Here is a 27,143-nt window from a genome sequence, read left to right as displayed (position 1 = left end):
AGAGACAGAACAGAAGCTAATAACTTGAAAACAGCATTTCGTATGAACTTAATATGAATAAGACGAAACATGACAAAATATAGTAAAACAAATTAATATCCGAAATACTTCAGACATAACGTGATCAGATATTTTAATACAAAACGAAAAATAATTTGGTTATGCCTTTGATATTGTAATAACAAAATATGTTATGCCTGGGAAATTTTACATATTAGTTTTTGATATTATATTTTGTTATTTCATATACACGGAGATCCTAAAATATTTTCCGCGCCAAATCCGCGCCGACTAAAATCAAATCCGCGCCATTTCCGCGCGACATGAAATCCATTACGCACCAAATAAACGCGACCCAGAACTAAATTCTAAGCAAATAGACGTGAAATATCAATTTTGGTTATCACAATCTACTGAACGTCTTCTCTTTGAGATCGTTTTTATAATATTCCTGATTTAGAATATGATTAAAAGCTTCAATTTTGCACACGTTTGTACCAAATTGAAAATAGGACTAAGAAAATCGCAGTTAATTAAGTAACCCTTAACGACCATCTACGTTTTTACCACTAGAAATACTGAAGCTAAGTAAACAAGAACTAAACATCCAAAACTATTTCAAGACGCACCGCTTTTTGAGATGATGATTTTGACATGTTTTGTTCCGTTTTTGTAAGTGGAATTCAGCACAAAGATGCATTGATATGCAAGGAATATTTAGGCCAGATTTGATAATAATTGATGAACTTGCAAATAATAAATAATCTGCTGAAAAAGGAAATTTCTTCTGAAGTTATGACTGAAGTTGCTCAAGCTCCGTTGATTTGCAAGTAAGAATCGTGAGTTTGAAGTGTAAATTCATTCGGAATTTCTTTGAGGAGTATTTTTGAAAATTTCACCAGAATTTTTTTCGGGAATTTCGCAGAATAATTTGCCTTTACTCCAGCGAAAATTAGTAAGGAATTTGTGCGGAAAGTCCTCCTTGAATTCTTGTGATTAATTCATGCATAAATTCCGTCGTCAATTCCGGCGTCAATTTGGCCGCAATTTTTCAGCAGGGATTCCTGTATCGTTTTTTACTACAATTAAAGCTAAAATCTCCGAAAAAAAAATCTGCAGAATTTCACCAATCGTGCGAATATTCATCCCGGAAATTCCAACGGCGAATCTTCATGTAAATGTTTGCAGCAATCCAACTGCTTGTGTAACTTCTGTAAAAGTCGCTCCATAATTTCGAATACATTTCCGAAAACATCCCGGTATTCTTGTAAAAGTTCCCCAGGAAATTTATGCGCAAATTCATTCTGGAATTTTGTTATAAATTCAAGTAAATTATTCAAAAACGACCTGTGGAAAATCTTCAGAGACTACATGTGGGCATCCCTTCATTAATTCCTGCGGAAAACGGTTTGGAGATTCATGCAGAAATTGAATGCGAGTACTGGCTGCGTAAAAACTTTCGAAAAATCTTTCGTTAAATTTGAATTGCAATTAGAAAGGTTTTTTTTACAGATATTCCTGTGATTGCCGCTAACAAAATGTTTGAGAAAATCGCAACGCAAATTCTTATGGAAATTTCTCTGGGAATCTGGGGAAAAAAACCTTTCGGAAATACATTCGGAGTTTTGATCAATGATCAATGCCTGTGGATAACATTCCGGAAATTCTTTCTTAATGAAGGCGACATTATTTCAAACTTTTTTACAGTAATTTCTGCGGTTAGCGCTTAATACTCATGAAATTACCGCGTTTTTACAGGGATATCGTAAGATCACCTTTTAATGTTTGAACGAATTTCTGCGGAAGCACTTAGCGTTTTGACTCAAATTCTGAACGTAACTCATATTCCGAACACTCGGTCTAAAAATACCATTTTGGTTTTATTGGTGTTTTTCTATCCATAGGAGCTTGAATTCGTTTGTAATCCTCAGATCGGAAAACCGATGAAAATTATAGTTTTAGGGCGCTAAAACACCAGTGTTCGGAATATGAGTCATGTTCAGGATTTGAGTCAAAACGGTATTAAATTGAGACATGTGTATAACATCAAGGAACATTTTTGAGTTTTCAATTGTTGCATATCCTTTTTGGCTCTGGATGAATGCTATGAAAGTAATATAAAATGTTCTACACTATGGGAGAATTCCTGACGAAAAATGATACATCATCAGAAAAAGTATGTTAAGCTCTTTTTAGTGGAATGTATCCAACTTTTCATTTAATTCCACTACTTTTTGTTATCATTGCAGAAACATATTTCGACCTCAACTGTGAGGCCGTCTTCAGTTTCTCGTACTTGACTCGACTTAGTACGAGTAAAGTACGAGTCACTGAAGACGACCTCACAGTTGAGGTCGAAATACGTATCTGCAAAGATAACAAAACGAAGTGAAATTAAATGGAAAGTATTAAACTCGTCTTAGACGGTTGATATATAATGCTATGTGGTTCATCGTAAAAAGAATAATCAATAAGAAACCGACTAATACTTTGGAACTACGACGAAATTACCAAGATAAAAAAATGGTTTTAATTACCTTAGACAGACATGTTTTGAATGCGTCATTTTTTAGAATGCATTAAAAATGACAACAAATGGCGCCCCTCCTCTCATAACATTTGTTTAATGAATGCTCAAGTGTGTAATCATGGCATTTAGTAAAGGCTTGTAAACATCCGAAAAATAATGTGAATAATTGATTGCAAACGTAAATTTTGTGTTCAATAACTTTTGCAAACGGAGATGAAGCCCATCTAGATAGACATAAAACTAATTTTCAAATAAACGTCCTGAGAACCCTGAGATCTAGCATTTTATTTAATAAATTTAAACCAAATCCGCGCGAAGTCCGAAAATCGTTATGTAAATCCGCGCCAAATCCGCGAAAACCGCGAAAATCGCGAAATCCGCGTAGTCGTAACAACCATGCTAGTATACAAGTCCACAATTCAAGACAAAATTTTCAAAACGACTTATCTGCTTTTGTAAACAAAGATTCAAACGACGATTTGACGAATCTGATAGCTCTCCCGCGCAAACTAACACCATCAATAGGTAGGTAAAGGTTTCCGCTACCTGTTGATGGTGTTGGTTTGCGTGGGAGAGCTATCAGATTCGTCAAATCGTCGTTTGAATCTTTGTTTACAAAAGCAAATAAGTCGTTTTGAAAATTTTGTCTTGAATTGTGTTGAGAATCAATAACCGAATAAGCTATTATCAAGTTATTTTCTTCTGCTCGGGATCCCAGCCACCTTCAGCATGGCCTGGCTACACTGCTGGACAATATGATAGGCGGCCATATTCTATAAACAAAATTATCGAGTTTGACGGCCTGGTTCTCAGTAGTGGAACGATCGATTTCTTTGCAATTTTCACATAAGTTTGGATATAGGGTTTCATACCCCATCCTTGGCCTAACATGCGTACGACTGCATTATTTAATTGATATTCTTGACAGGAAGCAACTTTTCCTGAATTCTATGGGTCGTGTAATACTGCAATGGGGTACACTTCTGCTAAATAATAGCTATTCTTGCTAATCATCGTTTGAAAAAGCTTTTATTTGATTTCAATTAACAAGGTGTAGCATGTCTATCAGTCACAGCGATTGCTTTTCCGGCATACTTCAATTCAATTTCCGGCATAAGCGAGTTTCCCTTAATCTCTCAACATCTCAAATCTCTCATTCTCTCTCGGAACCTTAAAAAAATGCGACGTAAACATAAACATTCAAGTTCTACGACAACGTGATGCCAGATGGTATTATTCATAATAATTGTTTTTTGGTTGAGAATATATATATTAGAGTGGGGCGCAGTTGTATGGAAAAACGCAAACTTCGTCCGATCAAGTGAGATCAAGGTTTTTCCGAATCGTTTTGGGACCCCAATCAACTGTGCAAAATATGGGCTCGATTGGTTGCAACCTCGCATGCCGCATCGCGTTTTAAATTTATATGGAGATTAGTATGGGAAAACGTACTTTTTTTTACATTTTTGCTCTTAGCGGCTTCAATTTATCATCAATCATGTGACTCAATACGTTAGCATATAGTCTGGAAGATGCCGAAAGACTTTACCGAAGAAGGTACGTAGCTGGAAGGTATACAAAAAATGTTATTACGTTTCGAAAATTGATTGTTCAAACCATATACAAGAAATCAATGTTTCTGCCAGCACTACCGGACAACCTATGATTGTCCGAGGGCAAAACCCATCTTCCTTCTTATCGGATTTTTTTCGTTGTGAAGTTATTCCAGATAGCTCCCATTATCTCTAAAGCCGTATTAGATCAATTATTTCAAAATAACATTCAGTTAAATTATTAGTCTACGTAGTACGGCAGTGCTGGCAGAATAAACGATTTTTTGCATATGGTTTGTACACTCAATGTTCGAAGCGTTATAACTTTTTTCGTGGACGTTCCAGCAACGTGCCTTCTTCAGCAAAGTTTTTCGGCATCCTTTGGGTTATACTTTAACGCAATGTGCCACTTGGTTAACGATGAACTGAGACCTCTAGTAGTAGAAATGCAAAAATATACGTTCTCCCATACTAATTTCCATACAAACTTCAAGCGCGATGCGGAAAGCGAGGAAGCAACCAATCGGTCCCAAATTCTGCACAGTTGTTTAGGACCCAGAGTGGCTTCGAAAAACCATTGATTTGAAAAAATGACCATGACGCCCCACTCTAATATATATTCACTTACTCAAATTCCTTCCAAGCAAATAAAAACTTTTTTTTAACTTTTAGAAATCGAGATAATTATAAATAACGTGATAGCGTCAACGTCTTAGATAGTTTTCCTCTTAACGATTAAAGATTATTTTCATACTAAAAAGGCTCCTGGGGTTTTGGCGACACGGTTACTTCGGCCCAAGAACTCCTAGCCACGTTCTTGGGCCGAGGTAATTTTTTGTTCGGTTTGGGAATACATTTTTAAATGTATTCCTATATGTTTATATATGTTCTAGTGATACGATCAAATAAAAAGGATCGGAGTGCGTAATTTTAACATTATTGTGTGGCGTTTTACAGCTTCAAGTAATGATTGTATCAAGGACTGTGACGATTTTCAGGTAGCTGTTTATTTGATGATACCGTTTGTAAAAGTGGAGAGATTCACCCCGACACAGTGGTATTGCAATGAAGAGCGAAAGTTTGAAATTTACATTTTTATTTTCTATAACTAGATCAATTAGGAGTAAAATAAATGATTGAAAAATACTGAGTATTGTGCGAGATAAATGGAAATTTTTTTTAAGATTATCGATCATAAATCTACGGCTTCCAAACAGTATAAATCATTAGTTTTCTGTGCAGTGAGCCGGGAATCGGGTTCATATGTCCAAATAGTGATTTACCCTATAGTAAATTTTTATTATATCTGGAAAAAACAGTGCATGAAAATGACTAAAAACGATAATATTTTAATGCATTAATATGGGGTTATATTCAACTATCCCTTTGATTTAAATACACTAAAATGGACCCTTAAAGTAGAAGAATAAAGATTGAAAAAATGTTAGCGCTATTCATATATACATCCGTTAGAAGAAAATGTTTATTTCGAAGAAAAACCTAAATAATTTTTGATCCGTATGAGATATGACAACGCCATAAGTCCATGAAAAGTTGCGCCCTGCAAAGCTCAAAAAAGAGGTCTGATCACCACATTGCTGAGAAATTTGAAACAAAAAAGTTAGAGCAAAAAACCTGCCTTTTTAAGGGTCACCTCAAGTAAACTTGGGAAAATTGCTCTAAATCGGTCATTTTTTAGCAAAATTCTTGAAAACTTGCTGAGCTACAATTTCACGGAACATTGTATACAAATAAATAAAGTTTTATTTTTTATTTTTTCAAATCTGGCCCAACATTTTTATGAAAACCCCTTTAAGCCCCTTACCGTTAGGAACAACTTTGTAGAACAAAGTTTTTTTTATATATCTGCTATTTTTGACTTGAAAAACGTATTACCACTTTGTCTGCTACCTGGACCAATGTGCATTGTGCGAAGTGGCGGTTCAAAAATTATGAACTTTAATTTGAGCAATTTTAGACAGCAGGGAGGGGCTCCCCGTAACACTTTTTATATGGATGATTCAATTTATTTTATTGGACCGTAGGTCTTGGCCTGACCACCTCCATCCCCTTACAGCATTACGTTATTTGTGAAAGATCTCTAAACAATCACAGTGTTCCTTGTATATAAATAACTATTTTGCCCTCTTAGATATCCCTAATAATACCTCGAGTACATCGATCATTACTAGAGACTCGCCTGCCTAACCGGAATGTGATAAAATCTGGGTTCGGAATACTCTTCACATTGTGAATGAAACACTCCGTTTGTACAATTTCGATTGTTCTGATAAATCATGGAATACATACTAGGTACGAATATAAGGATGTCTATATATGAATATATGAATACATATATGAATAGATGTTTAACGAGAAAAATACGTTAAACTAATCGACACTATAGCTCTCCTTTTCAGCAGAATTATAGTTGACATTATGAAACTCATCATGGCTCCATAATGCGAAAAATATTCTGCAAACGTATACCTACTTTCACGGATGAGCTCCACCGAGCTATTTCATCATCGTGCAGTTCCCATATAAATCGTCGAGTCAAAGCACTAAAGACTTTGCACAAACTATAACATAGCGCAGCATCTCGTCAATCGCGTGATAGCGAAGGATCAAACGGTTTCGTTTTAATATGGAAATTTAGCAGCGAAACTTTCCTACGGCCACCAGAATGTCAATCCTTTTTAGGGGGCAAAAACTTTCTCGTCGAGATTGGAGTTTAGATCAGGGGCTTGGAACATTTTAATTTTGTACGGTTTGGAAGGAGTGTAGACATTTTATTCATGTACATATTAGTGTATTTCTGAAATATTTTGGATATAAATGTGTAGCTTATACGATTTTAATTCATAGAGCATTCCATGTTTATGTCAAAAACTTGTTATTTAGCTTAAACTTGGTTAACTGACGTCACGGTATTTCAAATATATCATGGTGCCCAAATCTATAATTTCTCCGTTGCATGGATTTATATTAGAAAGGTGTTAATACCATTCAGCGTTGTTGCATTAAAATTTACTAGTTTAAAATAATTTTTATTTGATTTCTGTTTTCCTACCCCCAATATAATAGATACGATCCTCATTAATCTCACCACAATGTGTATTATAAAGCAAGAAAACACATAAAAGTAACAAGAAAAGCACATAAGAGAGGTCAAAATTGCACTTTAGGGAGATAGATTCAGTTATTTCCATCAATTCACATTTATTAGCGTTTATTTAAATGCATTGCAGCAGTTTTTGAACAAAAAATCGGTTCTGGCAAATGGGAGAAATGGGGAAAAAACAATGTTTTTTTTATAACTTCGGAACGCAATGACCGATTGGGCCAATTTTCAATAGCGAAAAATAAGGAAGTATTCCGCGTCGAATGCAACCTGCAAATTGGATAAGGCTAAGTACCAAAATAAAATGTCTCACATTTTTTTTGTACACACAAACATGCATACACACAGAAAGACATCACCTCAATTCGTCGAGCTGAGTCGAATGGTATATAACATTATGGGTCTCCGAGCCTTCTATAAAAAGTTTTTTTTTGAGTGATAGTACAGCCTTAACGTATAGTTTAAATACGCGAAAAGCAAAAAACAAATTAAAACTCAGCGCCATATGGACCATAAAATAGAAATAATTACACCATCTTGCTTTATTCAATTATAGAATTGTTTTCCGATCCCCGAAATAGAATTTCAATATTATTGTCATAAACTGAATAAAAAGTGTTTAAATTATAATTGGAAAAATACTGAATATCCAATATGGAGTTATATGACAAACTCACAATTTTCGAATGTAAACACATTCGGAGTAGCTCACTCAAGAAAAAAACAACTCCAACTTTTTTCTGGTTATGGGTGACCGCTCTCGAATATCTTCCTAGAAAATAGCTGCTACAACTTTTTACAAGCATAGAAAGAGGAAAAATGACAGGAGAGGCACTTCCGGAAAATGAGATTTCAATTTGACATTTCTTCGCCATAAGAAAAGTTTTTTTTTTTTCAAGATCTGAATTGCGTCCGTTACTCTTGTGTGCTAAATGCACAGGGAATAGAAGTGCTTCCGGTATGCTTCCGGAATGTTTTCATTCGTTCTCAAATTGGATTCCTATCGATTTCTGTTACGTTCGGTTGCTATTTATGATATCACTTTCTGCTCGATGGCCAAATAGTACTAGGCTTGATTTTGCACCAGTCAAATCGACACGCCTGGTTATGCCATGTGATTCACTTTTGTTTTCAAATATGTTTTCTGATACTGATACCAATAATGCCGCTTTCGCCTTTCTTCGATGCCTATGCCCTGTGTTCAAATATATTGTGCCACTGCCTCTGATGATGCCTTGTGGCCTTTCGGCTGGCAGTACCTGATGAAAAAACAAGACATATGATTCCCTCCTGTATTATTTTCAAATCAGATTTGGTTTTATTCCGTATTGGAGATAAAAAAAATCTTCACTCAAAACTGACAAGACGCATCCTAACATCTTCAAACGGCTCGTTCCCAGTCAATTTTCAATTAAATTACAAGCGGTTTTATGTTTTAATACTAAGTTTTAATACTAAGCTACAAATACTTCATTCTTCAAAGGAACGAAAACACGAAGACACAAAGCACTATTCAATTCTCATTATTTTTTAGTTTGTAGAATTTTGAAGTTCAACTTGAAACCACACTTAAACATACATGACATGACCAAAATCAAAAACGTTTTGAAATCTAAACAATTGAAAATTAATCAAATTATTACTCAAATTAGTACCCCGTCTAATGGTGGTCTTGAGCATTAGAGGGTTAATTGCTCGTTTCACATCCAGAGGCGTCATAAAGCCTTGTGCTTGACGTTTCACAGTAGTGCCCTCTGTTGCCATTGTCGTACTAAATACTGTTACAGAGAAAAGACGTAGAAGCCACAGACAAACAGACGTAACATTGATTAAATATCTATTGTTCAACGGTTGTTTTAAATTTAACTGATTGCTAGTATCACATCCAGATGCGCGTGCATAGCTTGGTTTTATACTTGACATATCACACTGGCGCTTTCTATTAATATTCTCGTACTAAATAACGTTTCGTGCAACATGCACTCGAGATGGTAATAATTTCACTGACAATGGATCTTTCAGGATTTTTTTTCTAGCTGTTCCGTCTGTTTGTCTGTGTTAAATCTGCACTCACTATGCTGTGTGTAACTATGTACTGTTCATTTTGAAATAACTTGCAATGTCGCCGATACAGGATGTGAAAATGGGAATATAAGTTGGAATGTCGAAGTCGATGACGTTGAGGTTCGGTTTGATTGTTTACACACGTTTTTCAAGAAATTTCGTTCGAGCCTCCATGTTTGATCTCTGGGCCATTTGGCCCAAAGGGTCATGGTCGAACACTATTCAACAAAATGCCTTTTCAACCCAGGATACTTTAAATACTTTTTGTGATTTTCAATTGTTCGAAATTCGAAAAGTTTTTGATTTTTGTCAATAATATTAACTTTAACGCATATTTAAATGTGGTTTCAAATAGTATTTCAAAATTCTACACATTTATAACAAATATTGGAAATTGAGTAATTTTTTGTTCATTCGGGTTTTTGTTCGTATAACTTTGAAGAGTGGAATATTTGTAGTTTAGAATTTTTCAATCAACTAAGCTAAAACAAAAGAAGGTTATAGTTAACCCTCAAACTGTCGGGACGAATCTTGACAACATAAAACACGGTTAAAAAAAAAATCTTCTTTTTATTTCCACTAGTTTGTTTCGTTTCAGTGTGTTGTTTATCGACTGAAGATGTCCACAAGTAGTGGACGAAATACGTATTTGTGTAGACACGAAACAAACTAGTGGAAGTAAAAGGAAGATTTTTTTAAACCGTGTAACATTTTCCCCTAAGACGCTCGAAAATAATTAATAACATAAAACAGCCGTTCTCGGTCAATTTTCAACTAAAATGCAAGCGGTTTCAACTATGATCAAGGGAATAGTAGTTCCAGAAAGAAAATAGTAGTTCCAAAAAGACCAACATAAAACTACAAAACAAAACATGCTTCCAACACCTCAAACTTCTCAGAATTTCATGAGTTATCTAGAAAACCTTATAGTTCTTGGTAGGGTAAAACTGGCCTTGCGATGGCCATGGAACAGGCTCCGGAAATCCGAAAAGTTAAGTTATTTATACTTCACAACTGCTATTGATAGTGTAATCCTTAACCATAACCGCTTATTTTTCTAGCTCAAAAACGAATTAAGCTAGGGCTCGGTTTGGTAGATCTTACTCCGTGATACACTACGAGAAAGTGATCTATCCAACGTTACAGGAAAAGATCTAGACAGAACTACAAAATAAATCTGTTTACCGATCCCTCAAACTTCGCATAAGTAAAAAAAACATCGTAAATTGTTTGTTAGGTAGAAGTGGCCATGCGATGGCCTCGGTAAAAGCTCCAGAAACCCGGTATTTCTAGTAAACCATAGAACATCAGTATAAATCAGTCTTCAGACACCTTGAACTTCTGAGAATTTCTTGAGTAATCCAGAAAAAATCCAAAATGCTCCTTTAGAGAAGTACTGGCAATTTTATTGCCACGGAACAAGACCCGGAGTCCCTGGAAAGCCCGTTCTGATAGCCTAACGAGGCCTTTTGTACCGGATGTTAGAGGTGTCGAAAGACTGACTTGTTTTGTAGTTCATTGTTGGCCATTTGTACCTGAAATTCTAGGTTTCCGGAACCTGTTCCGTTGTCATCCCAAGGCTAGTTTTACCCTACTAAGAAACTCCCAGTCAACACAAGATCGTATATCATGCCCTACCCGAGTGGCACCCATGTTATACATAGATTACGGTAACTTATATATAACCGGATTGAGTCACAATTAAGTTGCTGCAACCAGATTCCCTTGGCTTGTGCTGCTTGGGTACCTATAAGACAGTAACAGTATTACTGTTCTGTTTTCTCACAAAGGGATTGAATTCTTATTGATAAGGCTCGCGGATTCAATGAGATTGCACTGCGTAGAGGGTTCAAATAGGTTATCATGATCCTCTTGAGAGAACAAAACAAGAACTGTATCGAAAACCAATACTGCATTGCTTATCAATATTATTGGAGTAATTCGAGATTCACTTATACAATAAGGATAAGGGGAATGTAGCTATATTTTGTAGTTCTACGTTGGTCTTCAGTTGCGGAGAAGTTTGAGGTGTCGAAAGACTGATCTGTTTTGTAGTTTTATGTTGGCCATTTTACCGGAAATTTCTGATTTCCGGAACCTGTTCCGTGGCCATCAAATAGCCAGTTTCACCCTACCAAGAAACCATGGCGTTTTCTAGATAACTCATGAAATTCAGAGAAGTTTGAGGTGTCGGAAGCCTAATTTGTTTTGTAGTTTCATGTTGGCGTTTTTACCGGAAATTCCGGTCTTCCGGAACCTGTTCCATGGCCATCGAATGGCCAGGTTCACCTTAGCAAGAAACTATAGCGTTTTCTAAGTTACTTATGAGTGTCTGGGAAGCTTGAGGTGTCGGAAAACCGGTATATTCCGTGATTCTATGTTGGCCTTTTATACCAAATATTCCGGGTTTCCGGAACCTATTCAGTGGTCATCCAGAGGCCAATTTATGTCTATTTGGCTATTGTTGTCAATCATTCACATTGACCATTACTTACTCATACTAAACACGTTACAAATTTCAAAATACTGAACATTTGCTCAAAAAATGACTTATGCCACACGTCAAAACTCCCCCCTCTAAAAGAGGAGGGGCATGCTGAGCATTTTACCCATCTACTTTCTGGAACTACTATTCTCCTTGTTCACAGTTGAAACCGCTTGCATTTTAGTTGAAAATTGACCGAGGACGAGCTGTTTTGAGTTGTCAAGATTCGTCCCGGCAGTTTGAGGGTTAAAGACACTTTAAACAAAGACAGGAAATGTTCCAATTGGAATTTCAAATATACTGTGAGTGTCATTCCAATCGAGCAAGAGACCCGTCATTCCAAAAAATCGCGCTTAACATTTGGTAAGGGCTATTGCGATTATCATAAATACACATGTTTCAATTATTATTTTGTTATTTTTTGATCATTTTGAGCTAATCAACCCTAACAAATGGTTGGAAATAAAGTTTACTTGTTTATTGTGAATTCACAACCCGATTTGGTTTAGTGAACGCGTTACTAATTCAATATTGTTGATTTATGAAAATCTTATATACCAATTTGAAAAGTTTATGCAGCAGCAGCAGTGTTGCGCATACGAGAATGCCGGTTGATTTTTTTGTTCAGGGATCAGATTTCGCGTCTTTGTATATTGTGTCTTTAGTTATAGTGATGAATTATACACTAACAAATAGTTCTCCAACTTTTCACACGGAAAATAAAACATGGGATTTAAAAAGGAAAAATCCGATAACTCAGCACTGAATGAGAATTTTCTAACTCTTTATATAGAGGAAAAGACGGCTTTGGCAGGTTTTGTTCTATTATTGTCAGGGGGTTTTTGTCGACCAAATTTTATGAAATTTGGTCTCAATATTCTTTGATATGCAAATAATGTTTAGGCCAAATTTTAGCATAATCAGTCATAAAAAACCACCCTGACAATAATAGAACAAAACCTGCCAAAGCCGTCATTCCCCCTATTGGAAAATTAAAAAAATTGAATAGATTCAAGAAATTATTTTATTGGATAATAAACTGGAATAATAGATGGATTGATTGTGATATTGATGAAATCATGAATTAAAAATTTTAATTGTCCAGATCAATTGAAAAGGAAAATAGTTATTATGAACGAAAACAAAAGTTTGGGTTTTAGGGGATTAAGCGTTTAAAAGAGAAGTGAAACCTGAGAAATGAAATTTTCAAAGTGAATATAGAGTAGAAGTAAGATGCGAGTTCTGAGTAGTGAGATGTTAGCAGTAACAAGTTAGAAATGAGTTGTTTGAAGTAATAAAAACTGGAGTAGCGGAAAATGAGAAATGGTAAGTCAGAAGTGAGTGGTGAGAATTGAGATGTGATAGATGAAAAGTTAGAAATAAGAAGTGAGTGGTGAGAAAAACTAATGCAAGGGGTGAGAAGTGTGAAATGATGATTGGCATGTGAGAAACATGATGTTGGAAACTGAGTGGTGAGATATGAGATAGAAGGAATGAATAAGGAAAAAGGAGAGAAGCAGGAAAAAAGATAAGAAAGAAGAAAAAAGAATGGAATAATCACTTCTAAATTTTTAATTCTTATACTTTTAACTTCTCACTCCTACTTCGCACTCTTATTTTTTATTTCTCACTTCTCACTTCCCATTTCTCATTTCTCACTTCTCACTCATCACTTCTCACTTCTTACTCCTTAATCCACACTTCTCAATTCTCACATTTTACTTCCTACTCCTTAGTTCTCTTCCTTCTTCTCAGGTCTTATTTATATATGAATGAGAAATGTCTTATACCTCACTTCTCGCTTCACACTTCGCAATTCACACTATTCACTTCTAATTTCTTACAGTTCACGGTTGATCAAAGCGACGATCGATCGGGTGATGTGCGTAGTTCGAGTTTCAGGGGCATTCTCGAGCCCCTTCGAAACGCGCAGAGGGTTATGGCAAAGTGATGGTCTTTCGTGTCTGCTTCGCCGACGACATAGATATTATGGCACGTAACTTTGAGAAGATGGAGGAAGCCTACATCATACTGAAGAGGAAAGCTAAGCGGATCGGACTAGTCATCAACATGTCGAGGATGATAGGAAGGGGTTCAAGAGAAGACAATGTGAGCCACCCACCTCGAGTTTGCATCGGTGGTGACGAAATCGAGGTGGTAGAAGAATTTGTGTCCTTGGGCTCACTGGCGACTGCCGAAAATGATACCAGCAGAGAAATTCGGAGACGTGGCACAGTGGCTTGAAATCGTACGTACTATAGAATCCGCTACGCTTGGACGCTCCGATCGAATAGAGTTTGCCGCCGTACCAAACTGACAATCTACCGCTATTACCGCTCATTAGACCGGTAGTCATCTACGGACACGAGACCTGGACGATGCTCGTGGAGGACCAACGCGCACTTGGAGTTTTCGAAAGGAAAGTACTGCGTACCATCTATGGTGGGGTGCAGATGGCGGACGGTACGTGGAGGAGGCGAATGAACCACGAGTTGCATGAGCTGCTGGGAGAACCATCCATCGTTCACACCGCGAAAATCGGAGGACTGCGGTGGGCCGGTCACGTAGCCAGAATGTCGGACAGTAACGCGGTGAAAATGGTTCTCGACAACGATCCGACGGGCACAAGAAGGCGAGGTGCGCATCGGGCAAGGTGGATCCATCAGGTGGACTTACGGACCCTCCGTAGACTGCCTGGTTGGCGACGTGTAGCCATGGAATGAGCCGAATGGAGAAGACTCTTATATACCGTACAGGCCACTTCGGCCTTAGTCTGAATAAATAAATAATTCTTACATTTCACTACTCACAATCTGTGAAATTTGTTGTTTAACTTTTCGGCCAAATGGCCCCACACCACACCGTTATTTGTGACCAGGGTTCGTAATGCTCACTCAATCTCAGGAGCACAGGATCCTCCCTCACCAGAATTTTCAGGGAGAAATCGCTTTTCGGGAAAGAAAAACAGCCTGGAGAGTGATAACCATTTTTCGCTCACTTTGATTGCCGCCAAGCGTTGGTTTGCTCTTTTTCTTTCATATTCGAGTCTTTTCGTGGCGCCATAAATGCAAATGGTAGTAGCTTATGTAGACCAAATAACTTAACGCTTCCATACAGATAGCGTGGTGGTGTGGCTAGTTTAGTGATTGAGCTGAATAAAACCGAACATGTTTGCACAGTTAGATCGATAATCCAAAATTAGCCATAATATTGAAGCTTCAGCAATTCCCCAACTGTTGACCACATACAATGGCGTGGAAGGTAAAGAAATTTAAATAATTTTATTGACGGACGAGGGACGCAGGACACAACTGAGCTCATAAATAATGCAATAACAAATTTGAATATTTTTCTACACGTTATTCGGCCGCATTTGTTCGGTAAAAATCTCCTGCCCTGGCTCCATCACAATGCTTCACCGGAAAAAAAGACTGATGTCCTCATCCAAGGTTGGCCCTCAAACACAGTAAATTTTTCCCAGCAGAGACATTTACGACCGTCAGTGCACGTGGCGATTACGGTGCGAAATGATCACACCTTTCTTCATTGTGCTTTTGTCCTGTACGCTCAAGGACCCAAATTTATCCGAACGACAAATGGTACCAGGGGGAGTTGAACGAATTTACAAATCTGATGAAGAACAAATGTTTACGAATCGCTGCGTGAAAGATGCGATGAAGGAGATACTCACTTGCTATAACCCTTAAATACCGTTGCATAGGACCCTTCTCCGAGTTGTTCTAGTTTGATGTAAGCTTCTGATTTGCCGAAAGGGGAGTCACCCTGAAAGTAGATAAAGGAGAAGGAAGTTGATTAGCACAGGTAAATGATTGTCATTTTAACAAACGCTCTTTCGATTTAGGTTGGTGTAGTATAAGGGGGGGATATGCTCGGAGACAACCAAAACATCAACTGCAAACAAATGGTTTCGCTTGCGAAGAGAAATTCAATCTGCTCCGAAATTTCAACAATAACGGATATTAGAATAGAGGTAAATATTTGCCAGTTTCGGATTCAAACAATAAGCTTACATTTTGGAATAGGATAAGTCTTGCTGCTGCAGGAAGGAAAGCTTGCCTCTTATGCTGTCGGAAATCTCACCATAGGGTCTGTTTTAAACGGACAGAAATGGCAACAGAGATGATGCGTCTCCATTGGGTTCGATTCAGCCACAGCTAAAACATAGATTGTAGTCGTACGTTGCACGATGGTCCGTTGTTTGTCAGTCTAGCAAGCAGCAGCTCACTTCGAACAATGGGAGATCTCACGTATATTTCACATGCAGGAAAGTTTCCCGCAAATGTTTATCCACATATTAACGCTAAGAGATATATGTACCAGAGCCAGAGGATGTATTATTTGTATTTACCCAGTGCCATCGATGGTACGTGGACGCCATCCGGATCGGCTTCATTGTCCTGCCCTCAGGTCAGGCCAAAGTTTATATTCCTTTTATCGAAGGCCTTCCCTCTATGCGAAAAATCAAGCCTTTTTTTGTCCTATATTTTTGGTAATGACCTCATTAAAACGGTTTTCTCGAACTTATTTGTATGGATAAGCAACTAAAATATACAATTCGCTACTCAAATTTTTGAATATGAAAGTCGATGACTGTTTCGATGTTTTGCGCAATAAGTTACATTTGATTGGGTTTAAAGTTTAAAGAAAAATACATGGAAATGTTTGGGAACAAAAGAGAAAATAAGTACGAAGAATCTAACTACAACTGTTATAGCTGTTTATTTATTTATTCAGCTTATATCCAAATAAACAACTAAATAAACTTATTTTCCCACAATACACGGTTCGAGGTCCCATCCTTCATCGGTTGCGCTCCATGCTCTATGCCAGATCGATTTGTACCTTTCCCCCCAGCAAGATTGTTCCCTCCTACTGGAGCGAAAGCGAACACCAATTTCGTCGGATTTCAGTCTGGCATTCTTGCAACATGTCCTGCCTATGGTATCCTTCCAGCTGTTGCCACCTTTTGAATACTGAGTTCGCCGTATAGTTCGGCGATCTCGTGATGCATCATTTGCCGCCACACAATGTTCTCTTGCACACCGCTAAAGATTGTTCTAAGCACGCGTTTCTAGCATATCCCGAGTGCTCGCAAGACCTCCTCGAGCATGGTTAAAATTTCATGTCCATTGAGGACCATTTTTATTAAAGCGTTTTGTTTGCGGGTTCGAACCTTTTTCGACAGCAGTTACTTCTAGAGCTCATACTGCCCATGATCGCATATTTGTAACACTCGCATTTTTGTTTATTTGATGCGATGAGCCACTTTATGACCAATTTCAATACTAAGGAAAAGTCTGTGCGGTTCGTTGTTGATTCAGGAGCAAACAAGGATTTGTGCACAAATTATGAAATGCAATATTTTAATGCTCAAAATGTCGACCCGCTAGGCTAAATGACATTTTCAACCAAATGGCCTTTTGTCAATCGACCATTTCGACGAACGGAATTTTCAGTTATATGACCTATTTGGCCAAATGACAAGTTTAGCCAAATGACATTTTCGTCTGTATGCCTATTTCGGCTAAATGATATTGATACGGGTTTCAGCAAAGCATCTGTCCGAATACCACTTTAATGAATAACACGTTAAGCTGAAAGTCATCCAGCCGAATTCAATTTGGCGAAATTGAACATTTGTCCGAAAAGAATATTAGCTCGAAAATGTCATTTAACCGAAAACGACATCCAGTTGAAAAGAATTTTCTGCCGAATTGGTAATTTGGCCGAAAAAGTTAATTGTCCTAACGGCTAAAATGCTGTTGTGCCGAAATGGTAGTTGGGCCGAAAATGTTATTTGACCGAATAGATCATTTCTCCGAAAATGCCGTTTGGTAGAAATGGTCGTTAGTCAGTAAGAGCCATTTGGGCCGAAAATATCCTTCCTGCCAAACAATCATTGCGGCCAAACGGCATTTTTTGCTAAGTGACCTATTCATCTAAACGGTAAATGATCAGTTCAACTGAACGACACTTTCGGCTGAACGTTCTTTCCGGCCATATGTCTTTTTCTGCCAAACGACTATTTCGGCTAAACGGCATTTACGGTCAAATGAGCTATTTGGCGACTTTTTCAGCCGAAAGAATTGTTCGACCAAACGACATTTTCGGGCGTATGACCCTTTCATTCAAATAGCATTTTCGGCCATATAACTTTAAGCTAGGTGGTCAAATAGCATATTCGGCCAAACAGCTTTAGGCTTTGTGGTCTCCAGCCAAATGGTTTTCTGCCAAACGACGCTTCTTCGTTCAAAAATTATATTTCATGGGAAATTCATCACATTTCGATTAAATTCCTCCGGAATTTCCACTCAAAGTTTATCTTAGTTTATACGGAGAGCTTTTCGAAACTTCAACGTGTTATTGGGAAAACTGTTAAAACGTATGCAAACGCATCTATTTTGCTCAACTCATAACAGCCGGGAAATTCTACGGAATAACAACTGAATCGTGTGCGCGATTAACCGTGTTTCGTACCGGACACAATCTTTTCGCAAGATCTGGATGATTTAGTTCTGTTTTGTATGGTCGGAAAGTAAACCAATCAATGCGGACGGAAAATGAATCAATCAGGGCGTGATTAAACGTGTTTAGAGATCCGGGTGTTTAGTTCTGTTTTGTGTGGAGAGTCCATCCCGGGACAAAAATCCCGGAATTGGCTAAATTTCGGGATTCCCGAATTCCGGGAAATATTTTTGTTTAAATGTCGAAAGAATTCAAGCAACCAAATAACTTTTTTTATTCAAGTAGTCTTGAAATTTTGGTAATCATTGCAAAAAACAGTTCTCGCGCTTTGGATCATAGGGGTGTAATTGCATTGATTGATTTCTCTTCATCGATTTTTTCTTCTTATCAATGCAGTGAATTCCAATAGTTTAACTTAGTTTTTATGGTTCGGTCGGGGAGATAAAGGATAGTTGCAGTTTGTACCAGAAGCAATAATCAAGGATGTAACTTTAAATTCAGTTGAGTTGAAAGAAAATTATTAAGCTCTTTAAGTAGAATGTCTTCACCTGTCATAAACGAGTTTAATATTATTCCATTTGATTCCACCACGTTGTAAGCTTCACAGATACGTATTTAGACCCCAACTGTAAGACCGTCTTCAGTGTCTCGTACTTGACGTACTTAGCGAGTCAAGTGATGAACTCCAAAATAGCTGAATAAGTTCTTCAAGAAACGTGCATTCTATAGGATATGTAATTTTAGAGCCAAAGTAAAGATTTCTGAATAACAGAGTAGAATCATTCCCATAATTTTATTTATTTATCAACGGAATTCGCGGCTTTGTAAATCTCTTCTTCAAAAGTCTTCAAAATCTGCACCAAATCCACGTGTTTGCACTTGATCAGAAAGATTTTTTTGCTTTTGGAAAAAGAAAGTTCCCACATTTTCTGTGGCACATTTTCTTTCGCAATCCCTGGACAATAAAGTGCCAGAAAAAAGATTCTCTAGTTTTGTGCGATCGCAAAGCAAATCAATTACTGCGAGAACGATCGAGATTTGTGTGTGCGAATTTTCGTGTTTTCTATCGGACGCAGAACGATCTCGCGATCATCGAAATGCGTAGTTCTGCATTGTGTGGGTACGTAAATTTCCATGTAGCACATATGTTGTAAACGAGTTTCTATTTCAAATATACAATCAAATTCAGTCATATATGAGTTACTGCAAAACAATCGATCTGAGTTGTGCTACTAGGGTTACTTCGTACAAAATAATTATTTAGTCGCTTACCGAGGCGAGTTCCTATAGATTACCTTCTCATCTAGCCAACTTTCCATTACCCGTGGCGCTTACGGAGATGCAGAGAATTCCTCGGTCTCTTGTAGCAATGAGTGACAAACAAATTTTCATATTTTTATCCTAAATTGACTGTGAAGACATGGCCGGCATCGATATTGATCTTGAATTAATGGAACTTCAAAACATGTACAGAGAGAATGGCTTCATAATTACCATAAGGCTATTCAATTGGTGAGCTTTGCATATTTGTTGTTTCTCAGCAAATCATGACTAGCAAATACAAAGTGTATATATTTTTGGATTCTGGATTTTTTTCGGTTTTTTCACCAAAAATATAAAAATTCACGGAGACCAAAACCCTACTAAATACAAAGTGTACAGTCAATCAAGCTTAGCTCAGCTATTTTAAGGAAATTCCACTAAATCCTTGGAATTTTCAAAGAAAATATTGTGAACTTCTACACATTTGAAACGGCGTGGAAAATATCAGACCAGCGGCATGACAAATTAGAAACGGCGGTGCGCCAATGCAAAATGTCGGCGGCAGTGATGAGACTGTCAACCACTTGCCCCGACTACTTTGATTACTATTTATTTGACTACAAGTTGTGGCACGCATCAGGCCTACTTCGATAGTTTCAAAGCTATTGAATATTTGCTTAAATATTAAGCGGCAAGTCTTATACTCCCTACAATCGCATACTTGTCGCATAGTCCCAAGTGCCTAGCTGGTATTCGTATTTCACAGCGAAAATAGCGGCAATATGCAAAGAAGAAATTCCCCAAAACATTGAAGAATTAAAGAATTCTGAAGACAGGAAGTTGGAGATTTGAGACGACTTCGATGCGTTACATCGTAGACTTGGACAATGGTTAACTGTGTGCCTGAATTAGTCAAACCAATCCATTCTAAGTGGGTGTTTGCAATAAAAGAAGATTAAAGGTTGGTAACAAAAGGATGTTCTCAACGACAAATATTTGATTACACTGAGACCTACGCACCAGTCGCTGAATTTGAAAGTCTTCTACGGCGACGTCAACAAAATTGTTTGTTTGATGAGGACTGCCAGTATAAGTGACGGACGAGGAAAATGCTGCCAGAAGTCTGATGCTAGTGGCTGGTCTTGTACCCAATGAAATATACAGCGGTACAAGGGCTGGAGAGAAACCAATCGGCCACAAAAAGAAAAAGTCATAAGAAAATGGTTAGAGTCACTTGATTGTGACTGAATCAGGTCACATAGAAGTTGCAGTTTTCAATGGGAGACTATGGTGGCACCCAGGAGGAAGGAGTACGTCGAGAATTTATAGAACGGTGAAAACGAAGGTGTGTTACGGAGCATAATGGATATAGTCGACGACGATCAAGCTGTGAAACCACCGACGCTGGATGCGGCTAAGAAGGCTCTAAATAGTCTTAATGAGTAAAGCTGCTGGGAGCTTCTCAAACTTGGAAGAGAGCAGCTTGATCAAATCTGAAACGAAACTGATTAGGCTGATATGTGGCTTTTTAAGAGAGCTATGTAATTGAGTTATAAAAACAAGCATTTTTTCATTAAAATCATTCACGATATCAACATTATAACAAACTGCGATAATATAATCTTCCGCCGAGTTTTCATATCTTCTTCTTCCTATAATAAAAATCTATCTTCTATCTATATAATAAAAATGAAATGTGTTCGTATCCGCATAACTCGAAAACGTCTAGATGGATTTTCTTTATTCCTTCAGCAGTTACGTTCGTTATAGTTTTCGACGGGTTTATATGATATTTTTATGTGAGAAGCATGAAAAAACTGATAAAATCTCGAACAACTAAAATCAGCATTAAATTCAATCAGCATTAAATTCAATCATTAAATCAGCAACAAATTTTGTATTGTAATATTACATGGGCAGTTCAAATCGCCTACTTGGTCAACTAGTATTGTAAAAATAAATGATAAATGATAAAAGTATATGATAAATGAGAAAACATCATATACGAGATAACAATGTTCAATCAATCGCAGTTAATTGTTTGAAAAGCTAGATAACGACTGTGAATATTTTTTGTAATATTATATACATACTTGCATACATATCTTTAGCTAGTCAGCCGATATTGATTATCTAGTGAAATAGAAACCAAAAATGGCTTCTTTCAAATGCATTTTTATTTACCGAAGGACATTGAACAATCCTGATACACAAACGGCATTTGTCATAAATTGAACGATACTATCACTCCATAGTGCGCCTTTTAAATGCATCCCCACAGTGTCGATGTGCCAACATTTGTATTCCGGTTTTCCTCGGGTTTCAACAATGCAATACCCGGCACGACACATGCAAAATCCACTAGCCTTGATATTGGCGCCATTGTTCGGCGACGTTTCTCCCGTTTGTGAAATCCGACATACATTTCCACTCTCCACCCCGTGGGCGAGTCACCACTCACCAATCCCAGCAGCAGCGCAACATAGCAACAATGGTAAACCATCAGGAACACAATACATAATCATAAGCGTCATACTTCTTCATACATTTGCATACAAGAACTAAGGCAACGGAGGCGGTTCTTCTTTCTTCTTTTGCTGATGATGCCTGTCAACCAGGAGCATTGCCACATCTAAGCATTTTCACAATTTATCATTATTAATTGTAGGAATTCTCAGGCATGTACCATATGCACTTCCACATCATGTGCTTAGCACAAACACGCTGTGCGTATGTGGCAGACTAGAAAATTTCTGAACGGTATTCGAACCCAGCCAGCTTCAGCATTGTGTGGTTTGAAGCAGCACATTTTACAGCAAGGCTTTGAAGGGCCCCACCACGATGGCAGTTAGATGTCTCTTTTTATCAGTGTTTCTGCAGCACTACGTATTCTTCCACAATTCACGTAGCAAGAAAAGGGGGAGATTCCACAAAAATCTGAAATCTTTGCAAATACATATTTGAATGGTGTTACAAGACAAATATTAGAACAATTCTGCTTTCATTTAATGGAAAACCTGTTGAACATATTTTCATTTTAAATATAATTTTACTTAAGAACGAATAAAAAAAGCCGTTTGGTAATGCTTGAATTGCAACCTTTCATACCTATAAGCGGGGGCTTCCAGTTAACCTTGCGAGTAAAGGCGTAGGATTGCGAATCCGGAGATGATGAGTTCGATTCTCGGTCCGGTCTTGAATGTTTTCGAATGGGAAACATTTTTTTCAATTAATAACTGAGGGAATGCTAATAGAATATTAGGTCGAAAAGCAGGCCAAGTTCCAGTTTGAATGTAGAGCCGTGAAAGAAGAAGTACCTATCTGTATTTCAGAAAAAATATTTAACCTTTTTAGTGGAATGTCTTCAACTGTCTAAGACGAGTTTTCCGACTTAAGTCGAGTCAATCACGAGACACAGAATACGGCCTCGCAGTTGAAGTTGAAATACGTATCTGTAAAGATTACAAAACGTGGTGGAATTAAATGGAAAGTACTAACCTCGTCTTAGGCAGTAATCTGTACTTTTTTAATAGTGAACTAGTTCTTTACTTGCAGTATGAAAAAAATCCTAGCTACACTAATGACTATCGTGGATTTAGCATATTCCCATCATTTCTCCTTTATAACGTTCAAAACCATAAAAAATTATCACTCCTACCGGTTCCCATCCCAGCTGTAGCTACTCGCGCCCGAGAAGTGGAGTTGCATAAGGATAAAGTACTGCACTTTAGGGCTTTCTCCTTTGTTCCCACTCAACCCGTTCACTATAGTCCCACTACTCGGTGTGTCACCATAGCGCCCAGGACAATAAGGACCTTTGACAAAAATAAAGACAAGTTCAGATGAATAGGGCGTTCTCGTTGCCATGTTTGCTGTACTCAACTTGCTCTGCATGATTTCATTATTTCAAATTTGAGCTTTTCCTGCACCTTGACGACCCCGTTTTGATTCGCAGTACCATAGGTGGGTAGAATTCCTTCCGACAGCGTAGCTTCGTAAAGACGGCAGTATCCAACTGTGAAAGTGACGTCTGTCACGAAGAAGACTGTGTGTGCATTTCTTGCTCGCACGTCTTGCATCCCAGGTCATAACGTCACATTCCTTCGGGAAGTTCAAAAGCGACATTTCTTTTGTCATTTTTCAGCCTCCCCCATTGCAGATTGCAAATCCATGTTGGATCATCTTTCTTCGTGTCTAACGTCGTACTAAACGTGTGGATGCTACAAGGAGACATATGGCAAGTAACATATCAGTGTTCACAAACGGATAAATGTATGCACAGACAAAGAGCCGGAGACAAGTGATATGATTTATGTAACGTTTTAAACGTAAATTTCTCTTGAAGCTTTTTACTTTTGTTCTGCAATTTGATATGATGGCAGGTTGGAAAAGCATTTCGATGATTGATGCATGCAGCATATAGTAGGAAAAAGTTTTGCAGAATTGAATGTTTTAGTATATGTGATGAAGGTAAACCAATTTACATGCGGTAATTGAAGGTAAGAGTCTTTTAAAAAACTACAATAAAAAACATTTAAAGCGTTTATTCACATAAGTATAATAAAGGTTAAGTCTTGGAAGGCCTATGCAGTAGGGTGAAAGATTATTCCATTCTCCTTTATCCATTAGGATACCTACATGACCTATGCACAAACTTTCAGGAGTTAATACCAATATTCTGGCACCTGATTCTTATCAGATCCTATCCAATCTTTTTCAAGATTTTTTATTTATTTAATTGTTATCTGACTTGAAGCCCTGCGTACCATAGTCTTTTATAATGCGCGTTCAATCGTTGGTTCTCCCGTCAGTTCTCAAACCCAACATATATTTTACTAACTGAATCACTCCGTACAGTTATTTTATTTGAAATAAAACAAGGCATTAAATACAAAAATTAGCACCACAAAGTCATTCGTCGGTCTACTTTAGTTTTCTTTTTTCGGCTCATACCTACGACAATTTCATTGTTAGGCATCAACAAAGAAAGGTCAACATCCACCGAAACGGGTTTCATAAAATTACATGCAATGTCAAAAATGTCCAACATCTGAAAGGCAAGAAAAAACAACACCGAGAATGGACGTCACCAGCAACGACGGTGACCATTGCTTATCCCCCTTCTTCCAGTTTAAAGGCGATGAAAATATTTGAAAAGGTAACAATATTCGAAACTTTATTTGCCTTACTGTGCAAAAAATAATGCGACAGCCACTCTTGGACAAACCGCAGTAAGGATTCCAAGGATTCAATTGGTGTAAAGAGACTGCAGCAACAAGAAACATAACAGGCAGAGAACTCTCCACTCAAGCAAGTCCACATAAAATAGCTGTTTTAGAACGTTTGTTCCACTAGGATGAACAGGAAATTTTGGATGCCAGATAGAGAATAAACTGACCATCGGAGGATGTATATGCTAGGACAACTGATTTTAGCCCAATATTATACGACAGAGAATATAGTTAAATTTATTTTGCTCGTAATGAAAAATAACGACCAAATTGAATTATAACTAACAAAAAATGAAAAAAAAATCAATTGCTTCATAATATTTTTCTTATTTATAAAAAATGCAAAACATGTATTATTGCGTGGAAAATTATGCAAATTGACAAATTCCGCCATGACGTTACAACGTATTGGCGTACTTTTGTACGGTTCTACATCGAAAAATAGTACTAGTAAATTCTGTTGTATGACGTTTGAACGAATGACATTTGGCCGAGAAGACATCGTCGAAGGGACATTTAGTCTAAAATAAGTTTCAACAGAATGGATCACGGCCCACCTGATCAAAAGAACGAATGGATACTTAGTCGAAAGTTAAACACTGAACAGTATATATTTTCACGGAATATGCTCAAGAGTTGTTCCAGTGAGTTTCTCATTTTGACTACATGAAGTATTGAGAATGATGACAAGTGTTGCTTTGGAAGTATGTGTAACTTTTTACATTTTACTTATAAACATTTTCATACTTCATCAAAGCTATCCAAAGAAACGATTCAAATTGAATCACATGGACATAATGGAGCTCGTTTCGAAGTGGAGTAGTAGTACGCAAGATACATGGATAGAATGCTTGGAGGAATTCAGTGGAGGTGAGAAAGTATACTCACCAGGAAGAAACAAATACAGAAGCTAATGAGAATTTTTCGCCTGTCTAGCACCTATCTAGCGTAATGCGGTCGTGAGATCAAAGCCCACCGAAGGGGTGGTTACCCTCCAATACCTTTTCCGAACTAAATCTATCGCATGTTGTGCAGATGCATAATCGACATAGTAATTAATTTCCACTTCGGGTGGCTTAATACCCGGCATATAGGCAATTAACTTTGAATGTACTGAAAAATAAACTTTCAAAATTCTTAGAAATATTCGAAATTATGATTTTTATTAGTATCAGACAATATTTTGAGAATATGAGACTATGAGTTAAACTTTGGAATTCTGTACGAAATTCCAGGAATTAAAAGAATATTACAAGTTGTCCATTTATGACATTTTTTTGTACTCCAAAGAAGTGTTGATTTTCTATGGGTCTTTTAAAAATTAAGTTACTTGGGCTTTTAATTGAGAAACTAAAATAATAATACTGCGTAATTTCTCTTGAACCTTCCATAACCTCCCATAACTAATAACTTGCACCTTCCATAATGTGACTGGATTGAAGAGGAGTCCCGGATTTGGTCATGTTCTATGCCTAGGGAATCAAGTATGTATGTATTTCGATTGTTCATTCACAAACCGATGTAGCAGAAATCTGATACTGAAGCTATGAAAGAATAGTTTCAAATGGTTTGAAAATGTCGGCGTTCTGGTCAATCTCAATCTCCGCTGTTGGTAATTTAAGAGACGAAAAACGTTAGATCATGCCTTCTTTTGGATAGAAATGGATATTAGAAGTATTAGTTTTTTGCAACCTCATCCACGCTGTACTTTTTTAGTATGAAGTGTAAGAAAATGACAAACCCTTACGTAATTAGCGCATGGACTCCAGGACTCCAACTTTTAAGAGAACTTGCATTGAACTCCTCTCTAATAGTATGTCAAAATTAATGCTCGGTTTGTCCCAATCTTCACTAAGGAGAACTATAGTTCGAATAACAATTACGAAGTAAAAATTATAAATTAGTCGAGATACCGTCGTGCGGGTCTTCTTTCGATTCTTGATCTTCTAGAAAAAAAAAAATACCAAATTTGAAACAGAAACTTGCCATCTATAAACTATCAACAAGACACCCGAATGATAATAATGGCAATTTGATAAAAAAAATAACGTTGTAATTTGTGTTTCAAAACGTCTAAAGTAACCCCCGATTATTCAAAAGACGATACTCGTTATGTGCAACTGTATACATGTTAAGTTAAGTTAAGACTGATTTCAAAATTCGACTCAAGTAGTTCATCGCATGGGCATGTATCCCACTTTGCTTATGAAAAGAAGGGGGCTTAATGTATTGATGCCTAACGTCGGGCACCCATAAATATGCTCAACAGAAGGTATTTATGCTATTATATTTGACAACTTAACGGAAAAGTCAACGGAATAGGCTGAAAAAAAAACAGTCGTTAAGCTTATTCGAAAAAAATCCTAACATTAGTATTCTTTGCAATTTTAATACAATGTCCGCTATT

General features: G+C 37.3%; 1 protein-coding gene across 1 annotated transcript in view; it reads right to left on the bottom strand.

Moving 5' to 3' along the window:
- LOC134211083 (cyclin-dependent kinase 14) overlaps positions 1–27,143 on the bottom strand; it is a 460,569-nt gene that overhangs the window by 18,510 nt on the left and 414,916 nt on the right. The window contains exon 6 of the mRNA XM_062687675.1: positions 15,448–15,539. Within this exon, the coding sequence (XP_062543659.1) occupies positions 15,448–15,539 (92 nt within the window). The remainder of the gene's footprint in view (positions 1–15,447; positions 15,540–27,143) is intronic.

This window comes from Armigeres subalbatus, chromosome 2 (genome assembly GCF_024139115.2).
Source record: "Armigeres subalbatus isolate Guangzhou_Male chromosome 2, GZ_Asu_2, whole genome shotgun sequence".
In the NCBI taxonomy this organism is placed as follows: Eukaryota; Metazoa; Arthropoda; class Insecta; order Diptera; family Culicidae; genus Armigeres; species Armigeres subalbatus.
Note: the sequence above shows the minus strand (reverse complement) of the source record. Positions and strands in the feature narration are given on the sequence as shown.